General features: G+C 40.8%; 1 protein-coding gene across 1 annotated transcript in view; it reads left to right on the forward strand.

Annotated features, from left to right (window-relative positions):
- LOC134039520 (zinc finger protein 300-like) overlaps positions 1 to 13,409 on the forward strand; it is a 64,278-nt gene that overhangs the window by 10,852 nt on the left and 40,017 nt on the right. Inside the window, exon 2 of the mRNA XM_062485463.1 lies at positions 4,314 to 4,720. Within this exon, the coding sequence (XP_062341447.1) occupies positions 4,314 to 4,720 (407 nt within the window). The remainder of the gene's footprint in view (positions 1 to 4,313; positions 4,721 to 13,409) is intronic.

Genomic DNA, 13,409 nt, shown 5'->3' on the forward strand with positions numbered 1-13,409 from the left:
AGCCCTCGAAAATGAAAAACTTTGCCACTGATTAACTTTTAACAAGACATGGACTTTTAAGTATCTGTTTACTGAGGTCAAAGTGAAAGCTGTGAAGAAAAAAAACTAACGCGGACATAATAAGAACTTGACTGATTCAGTGGGCGCGGGCTGATGGTTTGCTAGTTGAACTGCAGACCCTGATCATTACCTGTCAGCTGTCCTTCGCATATCCACCTCAGACATTCAGACAGATTTCGATGCACTTGTTCAAGCCCAGTGGATTTCTCTCACAGAACAAAATGAACTGAAAAACTTTTTGTATAAAGTTGATCAATTCCACATCTTTAACATACTGCAAAACAACTTTTCAGTGTTTGTGAAGATTAACTGGTTACAAATAAAATGAAACACTGTTGTTGTTGTTTATACTGTTTATTACTTCTATAATCTTTCCTATTTGACCTACACCAAAATCTAAAATATTTATATAAATATTTACAGAATATCCTTATTCTTCTGATAACCATTAGCAGCTAATCAAAATATATACTTTACTGCTTTTTACAATGGGAGAAAATGAATAGTGAGCAAATTGATGAGGCCCTCCAACACATTTCAGGTTTCTCATGTGGCCCCTTGTAAAAATGAATTGCGGACCCCTGAGTTACGAAGCTGGGCCATGGAGCTAACCCATGGAGCTAGGATTTTGATGCTAGGGAGAGTGTGGCAAGATGATTTAGCCAAGGCCATAGGGCAAGAAGGCCAAATTACAGGTGTTGGCCATCTGAAGGGCATGGGACAGCAAGGTGGGACCCGCTATAAGACTTTGAGCCATGAAATGTTAGGTCTCAGTTCAGGGAAGCACTTTTAAACTGTAGCACTTTCTATTTTGAAATGTTTTAGTTTGGTAGCTCAGTGAAGCACTTAAAAGATTTTTTTCTATATATATACAGTATGATTGTGTTTCAAATAAAAAAAATATTTACCTACACCTTATTCTTGTTTAAGATCATTTACATAATATATATGAATGTATATGGAGCGTGATAAAAAGGTGACCTTGAAATTGTGGCGACGCAAGGAAAAATTTGGGTGCACCTAAATTGTGTGCTGGTGCACCTAAATAAAAAAGTTAGGCGCACCAGTGCAACCAAGGCAACAAGTTAGTCTGGAGCCCTGTGCAGAATGTGTCATCAAATATATAATTAATTAGCATCGGCATGAATGTGGTCCGCTTAGACAAAATACACTCCGTTCCGTCAGACCAACGCAAATGTTCTTCAAGGTCAAACGAAAGTAGCAAATCAAATAAAAGTTAAACTGCAATTCTAAATATCGCAAAATGCGATTTATATGATGGCTTATATACAATACAACAACCAGACATTTAATTGACACGTGTAATACAAAAATATAGTATAAAAGTATACCGCGGTTGAAACGGTATAGCCCAATCTCTCCCGGTAGACACATTTCTACCGTCGCACTGTATATACCGTCATACCGCCCAGCCCTATACTCAATGATGATGGTATATATGATATTTAATAAAAATGTAATTTCATATTAGTTTTTCTATTTTTTGGGGCCCCTGTCAGTCAGGGGCCCTTAGAATCGTCCTCACTTTTCCCCCCTATACGGCGCCCCTGTGTGTACGGAACACCGTGAGTCTACAGTATCTCCCAGAAGTTAACAAGCTGCTAAACTAATGTCAGAGAATGTCTAATATGGGGAGAAGCGTAGATATCTATGGGGAGAACCATAGACATAATAAAGGGTGTGTCTACTACCGAGCACTTGTGCACGTCGAGCACTGACTTTCAGTGCTTAGGGCGCTTACACTGGCAGAACCAGCAGAATTCAGGGCACTGAAAGTACCCGGATGGCGCACTGCAAACGGTCAAAAAATGTAGACGCCGCATTGGCTGCTGGGCGCGAGAAATGCGGCCGCCATCTTGGACAGGGCAAATTCCTAGTCGCATAGCATCAGAATAAACAAGATGCCAGCACTGTGCAGCATATTCCTGCTCAAATCGGCGGACAATCGCAAACAGGGTTCGGGGGATTACTTTTCACAAGTAAGATTTAACATTACCATACTATTGGTTGTATTTTGTGAAAAGAATAACCATGTCCTGTATCATAGCTACATGTATGACCTTTGCAGCAAAGCAAACCGCGTGAAAATCAGTTCGGTATTCAGTTCGCTATGATTAATTAAATGTGCTGACAGCTTATTGCCCCAGCAGATTACACTGAGTGAAGCAGTTGCCCGTTCCAAGATGGCGGCCCCACGGCTCGTCAGCGCCAGTAGGGTCGATGCGGCGGCTACTCTTTATAATGGCTGTTTATCAATCCATGTTTTTCTCCGTTCTTGTGTTCTTGCGAACTCGTTTGACGTCATATTTTATTGCCCAAGTACGGTTCCAATCCAAAGAACACAAGTCACTGAGGTGGATATGCGAAGGACAGCAGACAGGTGATGATCAGGGTCTGCAGTTCAACTAGCAAACCAAGCAGCCCGCGCCCACTGAATCAGTCAAGTTCTTATATGTCCGCGTTAGTTCATTTCTTTAGTCCTTTAGTGCCAATTCAAATTGTAATCCTTGCAATCTGTGCACGGACATTTTCGAGGGCTAACCAAAAGCTAACTCTCCTGTCGGTGAGGAAATCGCCTGATCACTGTAGGCTGTAGTAGAGTAAGACGGAGGTGATTCTATTTGGTACCCCCAGATCAATTGGCGATTTATCTAAAAAAATTGTCTCCTTGTCCACCAATGTGCACTCCCATGCCAGAAATTTGGGTGTTATCTTTGACTCAGCACAAAAATTTGACAAACAAATAAATTCTGTTGTCAAAGGTAGTTTCTTTCATTTAAGGACTATTGCAAAACTAAAATCTTTCCTCTCTTTCAAGGACTTGGAAATTGTTATTCATGCACTTATATAGTCTAGAATTGATTACTGTAATTGGGTGTGCACACGCCTTCGGCGAGCACAACCATTGTTCTCTCACATATATATTATTATTATTTTTGCCCCCCTAAGGATCCGTCAATATTTGGACTACATAGACAACGCTGGTGTCAAAAGTTTCGTCTTGGTAGCGATTGAGTTGCTTGTATTTTTATTTACGTTCCGTTGCACTGTTTAGGCTGAAATTACGTTTTTGTGGCAAAAAGTGCCTTGTGTCAACAAAGGGTATCAGTGCTAGCCTACGTCACAACGTCAGCACACTTTAGCAATGACGCATGGATACGACGTGCATAGATGTGCTAGGCTGGATAGACTGTTGCACAGTATGTACTATCGCATCGTGCCGTGGTGTACTAGCAGCATCATACATTTAAGCAATTCAAGACTTGCACGTACAGTAAGTAATGTCACATGTAATAATGTATTTAAACTCAAGCTTGTGTGGTGCGTCGCTGTCTTCAATGCCACAGGCTAAACTTGATGTCAAAAGAAGAAAAAATCATTTCCGGCACATTCAGTGAAGTTTGGCTGGCAACAGCAGCTAGGCTAGCTTGCTCGTAGCACAATTCAGCTTCTCCACGCAGGGCTCTAGACTGAGACCAAATGGTCGCTTTTGGCTTTTTTACTGACAATGATCGCTTCCAGCAAACTTCTTTTGAATTAGCCATTTCCCCCTAAATAAATATCAAGCTTATTTACGTGTTTGGGGGCATATTTTCAGTTAGCAGATGGTACTGTTTGAATAGCGATTCCATCTGAAAAATACTGCTGGTGACGTTGTTAGAACAGCTTGTTTCAAAGGGGGTTTGGCTTGTTTCATAATAAACTGACCCATCTGCAACCAACGCAAGCAAGCACACCCTACAATTTCCCCAGAAATTGTACCCTCTCTAGTTTATTTTCCAATAACTATTAATAATAGGTTCGCACATACCTATTTTTTGTGGAAAATGCGAGTCAAATACTCGCACTGTAGAGCCCTACCCTTTTCATATATTTTTTACTAAAATCTGCATTCAAGTTAAGAACATACAGTAAATATTAGCTTATGTAACTTTGGATAGATAGGTAGACCGGTCACTGTATCAGCTCACAGCAGGCACTGCAGTAGGCTAACTAGCGAGCGCTTTGTAAAGTATTTAAAGCAGGTTGCACCATAACGATTATTTGCACTCGCACAAATGCTCCCAAAAATATTTTGGGAATCACACAGATACAATTGTGGGGGTAATTTCAAGCCTTCAATGTGTAGCATATTATGCTAAGATCACAATAATTGGTCTGGTTTTAGCTGTCAGACATGTTGGGTTGCATAATGACTACATTGATCACAAACATACTCTTCTTTCCCCCAGATGTGCAGCAGCTCTTTCTCCCGGAACCCCAACAGATTAAAGAGGAACAGGAGCTGTGGACCAGTCAGGAGGAAGAGCAGCTCCAAGGACTGCAGTCTGAAACTACACACTCCGTGTTCACTTCTACCAGTGTGAAACACGACTGGGATCAGGAAGGCTTTTCTGAATGTTTACATCTTGACCAAACTGTTAAAGTGGAGAACAGAGAAGGAGACTCTCTACCCAGCAACACAACTGAGGAGCAAATCAAAGCAGAGCCTGATGGACAAGACTATGCAGCACCAGAACCAGGCAGTGACTCTCAGCCCCTCTCTGTTGTATTTCCAGACTGTTCTACAGCTCAGAGTTTGGAGGAGGAAGAACATGAAGGAGTGCTGCTTCTTCTGAACAGATCACAAAACAATGAGGTTCTGCCAAGAGAACATATGCCACAGAGACGTCACACCGGAAAAACAAAACATCAGTGTCAAGAATGTAACAAAACTTTTAGTGGAAAACGAGCTTTGGTTTTTCATATAAAGACACACACAGAAGATACATCCTATCACTGTCAACAATGTAACAAACGCTTTGCTCAGAAGGGTAATCTGGTTAAACACATGAAGACACACACAGGAGAGAAACCTTTTCAATGTCAGGAGTGTAGCAAACTATTTGCTCGAAGGGATACTCTACGTGAACACATGAGGACACACACAAGAGAGAAACCATATAATTGTCAACAATGTCACAAATCATTTAGTCGTCCATCTCGTTTGGTTATACACATGAGGGCACACACAGGAGAGAAACCTTATCAGTGTCAACAATGTAACACATGGTTTCGTCATAAGTATAGTCTGGTTTGTCATATGAGGACACACACAGGAGAGAAACCTTATCAATGTCAGAAATGTAGCAAACCCTTTTCTAAAAGTAGTTCTCTGTACAAACACATGAGGACACACATTTTTCAGAAAGAGTTAACTCCTACAACATTTTCGCAAAGCCACTGAGACTAACTTTTGATAGGAATGGGGAGAAATCTTGGGCTAAAACAAAGGGGGAAGGGGGGTTGAACTTGTTGCTCTGGATGATTTCAAGAGGCTTACTAACTATGTACACAGTGATTGGATAGGGGGATGGATATCTGTAAATTATTTCATCATAGAAATATTGCATAACAAGGTATTATGTTCAGTAAGATGTTCAATTGTAGGTTGTGTCACTAATTAAACAAGTATATGTTTAGCTAATTGTCAGTCTCTTACACATGCATCTCGTAAAGAAATAGCGAATATGCATAAAGGCAGCTGTATGAATTGTGGGGTCTGCATAGGAAATATTGTTTGATGCATTGTTATGTGTTCTGCTGATGGATGGCTGAGGTATACCTAGTTCTTCTGCGCTGCATAGCTGCAGTTTCCCTGTGGCCAAGTAGTGTAGAGTTGTCAACCTTGATCTCCAGTGTTACTGGGTTGTTTCTGTAAGTGACTTTATCCTTGGGGTCCGTTTTTCGTATGTCGCTAACTGATTTGATTAATGATGATTTGTCATGATCTTGGATTGTTAGGTTCTTTGACGCTCATCCTGGACTGGCTGTCATAGCAACATGTCCGTTAGCTTACCCCTGCTCGGGAGCAGGCTTATTTTATGTAAACAAGATTTTATTGTGGCTTCATAAGCAGAGGTGACACAGGAAGTCTGTCACAGCCATGTCTTGTCTGTTTATAGGACATTAACCTGTTACGGAGGGTGCAAGGCTCATTCGCTGAGATTTTTTCATTATTGTGTGATAGACAGGATTCTTTAGCGCAGCACGATACTATACGCAGGGCTGCACAATTATGAGCAAAATGATAATCACGATTATTTTGATCAATATTCAAATCACGATTAATTATCACGATTATTTGTTGTCACATAGGCTAATTATAGTTCAAGTTCAACTTTATTGATATAGCACATTTACAAACAGCCACACGGCTGGCCAAAGTGCTTCACAATACGTTTGACATTACACATACACTTAAAAATACACACGTACACAATAAAATAGAATTCAAAAAGCTAAAGTAAGAATTATTAAAAAGAAAGTAGACAAAATAAAATAACCAGTTTAAAAGAAAGTGATATAAATATAAACCATAAAATATAAACAAACATAAACCCCAGAGCAATCATGAAAAGGCTAGAGAAATTAGGTGGGTCTTTAGCCTGGACTTAAAACTAAAAATGGAGGGTGCCATCCTAATCTCTAATGGCAGGGAGCTCCATTGTCTAGGACCGGACACAGAAAAGGCATATACAGTTAGGTCCATAAATATTTGGACATTGACACAATTTTCATCATTTTGGCTCTGTATACCACCACAATGGATTTGAAATGAAACAATCAAGATGTGCTTTAAGTGCAGACTTTCAGCTTTAATTTCAGGGTATTTACATCCAAATCAGGTGAACGGTGTAGGAATTACAATACATTTTATATGTGGCCCCCCCCTTTTTAAGGGACCAAAAGTAATTGGACAATTGGCTGCTCAGCTGTTCCATGGCCAGGTGTATGTTATTCCCTCATGGGAGTTCGTTATTTCATTGACAAGGAGCAGATAAAAGGTCTAGAGTTCATTTCAAGTATGGTATTTGTGTTTGGAATCTGTTGCTGTCAACTCTCAATATGAAGTCCAAAGAGCTGTCACCATCAGTGAAGCAAGCCATCGTTAGGCTGAAAAATCAAAACAAACCTATCAGAGAGATAGCAAAAACATTAGGTGTGGCCAAATCAACTGTTTGGTACATTCTTAAAAAGAAAGAACGCACTGGTGAGCTCAGCAACACCAAAAGACCCGGAAGACCACGGAAAACAACTGTGGTGGATGACAGAAGAATTCTTTCCCTGGTGAAGAAAAACCCCTTCACAACAGTTGGCCAGATCAAGAACACTCTCCAGGAGGTAGGCGTATCTGTGTCAAAGTCAAAAAATTAAGAAAAGACTTCACCAGAGTAAATACAGAGGGTTCACCTCAAGATGTAAACCATTGGTGAGTCTCAAAAACAGGAAGATCAGATTAGAGTTTGCCAAAAAACATCTAAAAGACCCTGTACAGTTCTGGAACAACATCCTATGGACAGATGAGACCAAGATCAACTTGTACCAGAATGATGGGAAGAGAAGAGTATGGAGAAGGGAAGGAACTGCTCATGATCCAAAGCATACCACCTCATCAGTGAAGCATGGTGGAGGTAGTGTTATGGCGTGGGCATGTATGGCTGCCAATGGAACTGGTTCCCTTGTATTTATCGATGATGTGACTGCTGACAAAAGCAGTAGGATGAATTCTGAAGTGTTTCTGGCAATATTATCTGCTCAGATTCAGCCAAATGCTTCAGAACTCATAGGACGGCGCTTCACAGTGCAGATGGACAATGACCCGAAGCATACTGCGAAAGCAACCAAAGAGTTTTTTAAGGCAAAGAAGTGGAATGTTCTGCAATGGCCAAGTCAATCACCTGACCTAAATCCAATTGAGCATGCATTTCACTTGCTAAAGACAAAACTGAAGGGAAAATGCCCCAAGAACAAGCAGGAACTGAAGACAGTTGCAGTAGAGGCCTGGCAGAGCATCACCAGGGACGAAACCCAGCGTCTGGTGATGTCTATGGGTTCCAGACTTCAGGCTGTCATTGACTGCAAAGGATTTGCAACCAAGTATTAAAAGTGACAATTAGATTTATGATTATGTTAGTTTGTCCAATTATTTTTGGTCCCTTAAAAAGGGGGGGGCACATATAAAATGTGTTGTAATTCCTACACCGTTCACCTGATTTGGATGTAAATACCCTGAAATTAAAGCTGAAAGTCTGCACTTAAAGCACATCTTGATTGTTTCATTTCAAATCCATTGTGGTGGTATACAGAGCCAAAATGATGAAAATTGTGTCAAAGTCCAAATATTTATGGACCTAACTGTAACTGCTTTCACATCCATATTGTGCTACATTTCTGCTAATGTACAAATATGTGCATCAAAATAAAATGGGTCCTTTTAATCACCAAAATTAAGTGCATCTCCTTAAAGAATGCTTAAGAATAAATAAAGAAAACAAAGAAAATGTAGCAAAACTTCAACAGGGCACTATATATTTTAGGAAGCAAAAAAAAAAAAACTGTGATACTATGAACGGAATGACATATTTTAAATATCGCTCGATCATGCGAATTTTGATCGTGGGAAGCCTAAATCGTGGTCGTGATTAAAATTCGATTAATTGTGCAGCCCTAACTATACGTTTTGAGAAATATCGGTTTTCTCGTGAGGGTGTCATTTACATCATATATTTGTTGGAAGCACATTAAATTATATGACATTAAAGACGATAAAGTAATTATGAAAATATTACAATACAAAAACATATAGGCCTAGCCTACTGTAATGAGTGATCTAACGTATCAACTAGGAAAAGAGCATCGTCTCACATCTACAACTCTGACCTCACTGTCACGAGGTGTCACGTTCAGATCACCAGAACCTCTCCAGCTTTGCATACATGAACAAGGCCGCTTAGTGGATGTGGCTATTCCCACATATGAGGCTAATGCAAGGAATGGAGAAAAATTCAGGCGCTTTATTGCGGAACTAAACCTTATCTCTAGCTTCGCATACATGAACTAGAGAGGGTACAATTTCTGGGGAAATTGTAGGGTGTGCTTGCTTGTGTCGGTTGCACAGGGGTCCGTTTTTGAATGACATTTTTAAAACTGATATTTCTGTATATTTTATATAAAAATGCATACTTATTATTTATAAAGATTACATAGATTTAAAAGCATTTTTTTTGCTGCTCATTTACAACTGAAAATACGAGTGAAGTGTAGAATGAAATAGATCTTCTCATTTCCCCTGCAAAAGGCATCCTCATCGTTGAATCAAAACGAATAAATTTGGCAGACCGGTGTAAAAATTGACCTAATCTCTATGAACGTCCTTTTAAGTTTTTCCCTTCTTGTGATATTTTCATGCATTTAACCTACTCATTGCATTCATTCATGAATAAAGAACCCCCTTTGAAGATTATTCTACGACGTTACCGGCAGTAGAAGATTGAATCGCGATTCAAACAGTACCATCTTCTAACTGAAAATATGCCCCCAAAAACGTAAATAAGCTTGACATTTATTTAGTGGAAAATCGCTTTCATGAAAAGCTCACTGGTAGCGATCATTAAGTAACAACAGTAACAACGCAAAGTGCGCTATCCCTGTGTGGAGAAGCTGCCCCGGTAAATTGTACTACTACAGTACAGTAGACTACTGCTGTGTTCGTCTTGGTAGCGATTGCGTTGGTTGAATTGGATTTAACGTTCCGTTGTACGGTTTAGGTTGAAATTAATTATTTTCATGAACAGATTGACAATGTTTAGGCTGTGGCAATGAAGTTAAGGTTAGCAGTTAGATAGACTTTTGATTTAAGTAAGGGGAGTGCCGAACATGTTCTGTCGCCGTTTGACTTCCTACAGCTGTGTAGATGTTTTTGTAGTGTCTCGCGTAGGCTACAGCGTTGCAGTGAGCAACACTGGTTTGAAACCACAGGTAATGATAATTTCACCCACAAATCGTTTACTTGTAATGTAATGTCATAATAAATCCTACAACGAAAATGTATTTGTGAGGAATGTTTATTTTAAAGATTGAAAACAGATGCATCATAGACCACTGTAGTATGTGTTGCCCGGGCAACAGAGGCTAATGTCATGATGCTAATGCTTCAGTGAAATAGTAGACTACCGTTTCCAAAAGTAGATGTGGGCCTACTTCCTTAATAATATCAGCTAATATTGTACATTACATTTCATAATTGTGTTTCACATCACAAAGTAAAATGAGTAAATAGTTATCACCCTGGCCTCTTTGCTTGTGGCGTTCCTGCAGCTGCCTTGCAGTAAAGCTATAGTTAGCCTAGCTATCCCCCAAGTTAAGATGTGAAACGAATGTTCTGCTACAGGTAGTCACGCGTGTTTTCGTGATGTTAGTGACGTAGTGACGTTAGTAACGTCAGTGACTGTGGCTAGCAAATTAGCCACCGTTAGCTTCACTTTTCACCACAAAAACACAATTTCTACTTAAACCATGCAACGGAACGTAAATAAAAATACAACCAACGCAATCGCTACCAAGACGAACCTTTTGACACCGCCGTTGTGTATGTAGTCCAAATATTGACTGATCCTTAGGGGGGCGAAAATAAATAATAAATAAATATATATGTGAGAGAACAAAGGTTGTGCCCTTGCCGAAGGCAAAGCACACCCAACAAGGCGTGAACACATTGGATGCTGCTCTTACAATGGCTCTACAGATTGAGCAGGCGCATCAGGCCAGAAAGATTCTGATGCCTTCACACACGAAACTGTGGTCAACTCCAACAGCAGGACTTTTCCCTGGATCCACTGTTAAGGTTCCTCCACAATCTGCACCTGCCTCCTCCTGTGCTTCGGCAGCTGCAACTCCTTAGCGACATCCTGGGATGTCAGTACACTGCAGAGGACCTTGGAGAGTTTGTCGGACACTAGCATACCTCTGTGGCAGAGGTATGCTAATAGGCGTCCTTCTCCAGAATGTCAGGGTTCAGTTTTACCTGATGGGGGCACAAGGCCGCACATTTCAGCGGCATAAGTATGACAGACCTGCATATGACGCTTATGACCGACGTGGATCTGATCACCGGGACAGTAGTGTGATGGAATGTGTTATTTTATTTTACATGCATGCGGAAGTGACGTGTTTAGTTCAGGTTGGTTAGAGACATGCGCAAAAGGGAGAGTGCGTAGAATCGAGTCTGGATCGAATGTCAAGAAATGTGGCTCGGCTATTAAAAAAAGTCTGTACGGCTTTATTATGTGTGCCTGCATAATTTTTAAACCTGGTTGGAGACTGGATTATTTACAAGCTTTCTTTAACCCATCTTACAATATGGTTTACCAAAGCTACGAGATGACAATGTGTTGGCTTTCTTAACCCTTGTGTTATCTTCGGGTCGTTCTGACCCATCAGTCATTGTGACCCACCGTCGTATTGCGACAACTTTACCGCATACAAAAACAAAGTGAAGCATTTTCTTTTAACCGTTGGGCTGTCTCAGACCCCCCACATTGCGAAGGTTAAAAGAAAATTATTTTTATTTGTTTTTGTATTGGGTAAAATTGGGTAAACACAACGATGGTTCGTTATGAACCTTTGGGTCATGTGACCCGAAGGCAGCACGAGGGTTAAAGGGGTCATTGACTGCAAAACCGAGTTTACCTTGTCATAGTTGAATAACAACAGTTCGGTGGGTAAAATGGACATACAGTGAACCTCAAAGTCCATTGACACCTTTTTCCTATGCAAATCTCGCAATTTGAAACTGCTGCTGTAAAACGGTAATTTTCCAAAAAAGCCAATGGTGACTCCACCTTTTTTGGGCTCTGGTCTGTACCAGCCCACTGGTGTTCTGGCCCAGGAACATAAATGGAGGTTGCGTAGATCTCAGACACTAGTTTAGCTGTGCGCTGCTCTGTGTACTTCCACAAAGAATTACAAAGAAGAAAGTTTGGAAGTTTTTCAAGGACATTGAAAACGGACCACGGTAAATGCAGTGTCCCAGGCTGTACAGGGAATGCTGACACTTTTCATAGTCTTCCCAAGGAAGCAAACACTCAACGGGCATGGCTAATGTTTGTCTATGAGAAGATCCCTGTGCAGTTCGACCCTCAATTACACATTTGCTTGACAATTTAAAGCAGGTTTTGCTAAGCTGCTGAAAAGAGGTGCTGTTCCGACCGTAGCCTATGCTCATCACAACCGCAAGCTGCAAGTATGATTTTGTCGCTAACAGTTATTAGCAATGCTAACGTATCCTGTATCTAGCATAGACATTACAATTAGTCATTTACATTTAGTCATTTTCATGACTGTTTCATTCAAATAAATAACCTGTGTTGTCATGTAAATCTACAATTCACGATGCATGTTTGGCTATGTTGCGTCTTTGCTCCGCAGTTTTGCTCGTTGTAAACCAACCAATCAGCGCGCAGCTCATCTATATATGAGCAGTGCCGGTCCTAGCACATTTGGCGCCCTAGGCAAGTTTTAGCCCCCCCGGGAGTGCAAATCGGGGTGCCAACCACAACACGCCCCCTGCTGGTAGTGTGGGACAACTAATTAATGGATGCACTTGGGAAATTGCCGACCCCCTCTTCAGGCAACATAGGCGGCTGCCTATGTTGCCTATAGGAAGGACCGGCCCTGTTCCTGAGCATACCATAAAAGGGAGAAAACCTCTTCTTTTATTGCAGGGCTATTTCACAGGGTTGCATTAGGGCGCATAGAACAGCTCCCAGGCCATTTTCAGCCCAACCAATGTTACATACCCTATTCGGAAACCTTAAGGAACTGTGTGAAATACCCCGAAAAAACATTCTATGACCCCTTTAAAGCTCATCACAATGTTTCTAAAATGTTTATGTTCCAAGGCAGTTTATGTTCCTACCCCTAACTTTTCACTGATTTTAGGAATGAATTTGTTCTAAGTGTAGAGCCAATCGTAACATCAGTGAACACGCACGTCAAAATATCTTTACAATGAATTTATTCAAGTAAGGTAAACAGATCTTATGAACAAGTTAGATAATGGGTTTGATATGAGAGATTGGTTTCAATGAACAGAATGAAATGGTCTAACTTAAAGAAAGACAGAAATTGTAGTCAATTACATCCTTACAAATCATAAACAGAGCTCACGCCAATGCCATGTCGAGGAGGAAAGAGCGTTAGCCATAGTTACGTTTGATCAGGGATTGATCAATGATGTTGAGGTCCATATGAAGAATCTGAAGTCACAGCGCGGCTGCGCTGGGTCATGTGACTGAGTCTGCGGGATCTCAGTGAAGTCGCATTTGGAATTGCGTTTTGGTTCTTCTGTTGAAACGTCCAGATAGTGACGCGTTCACTATGAAGTTGAATCTCAGGAGAAGCTTGGCGACGTCCTTGGAATGCCAATCCTGATGGCGTTCATGCCATGGTCGGTTTCGCTGGAGTCCGAGATTGATGGTCATCTTAGGGCTTTATACAGTTCAGAG

The sequence above is a fragment of the Osmerus eperlanus genome, chromosome 1 (assembly GCF_963692335.1).
Source record: "Osmerus eperlanus chromosome 1, fOsmEpe2.1, whole genome shotgun sequence".
In the NCBI taxonomy this organism is placed as follows: domain Eukaryota; kingdom Metazoa; phylum Chordata; class Actinopteri; order Osmeriformes; family Osmeridae; genus Osmerus; species Osmerus eperlanus.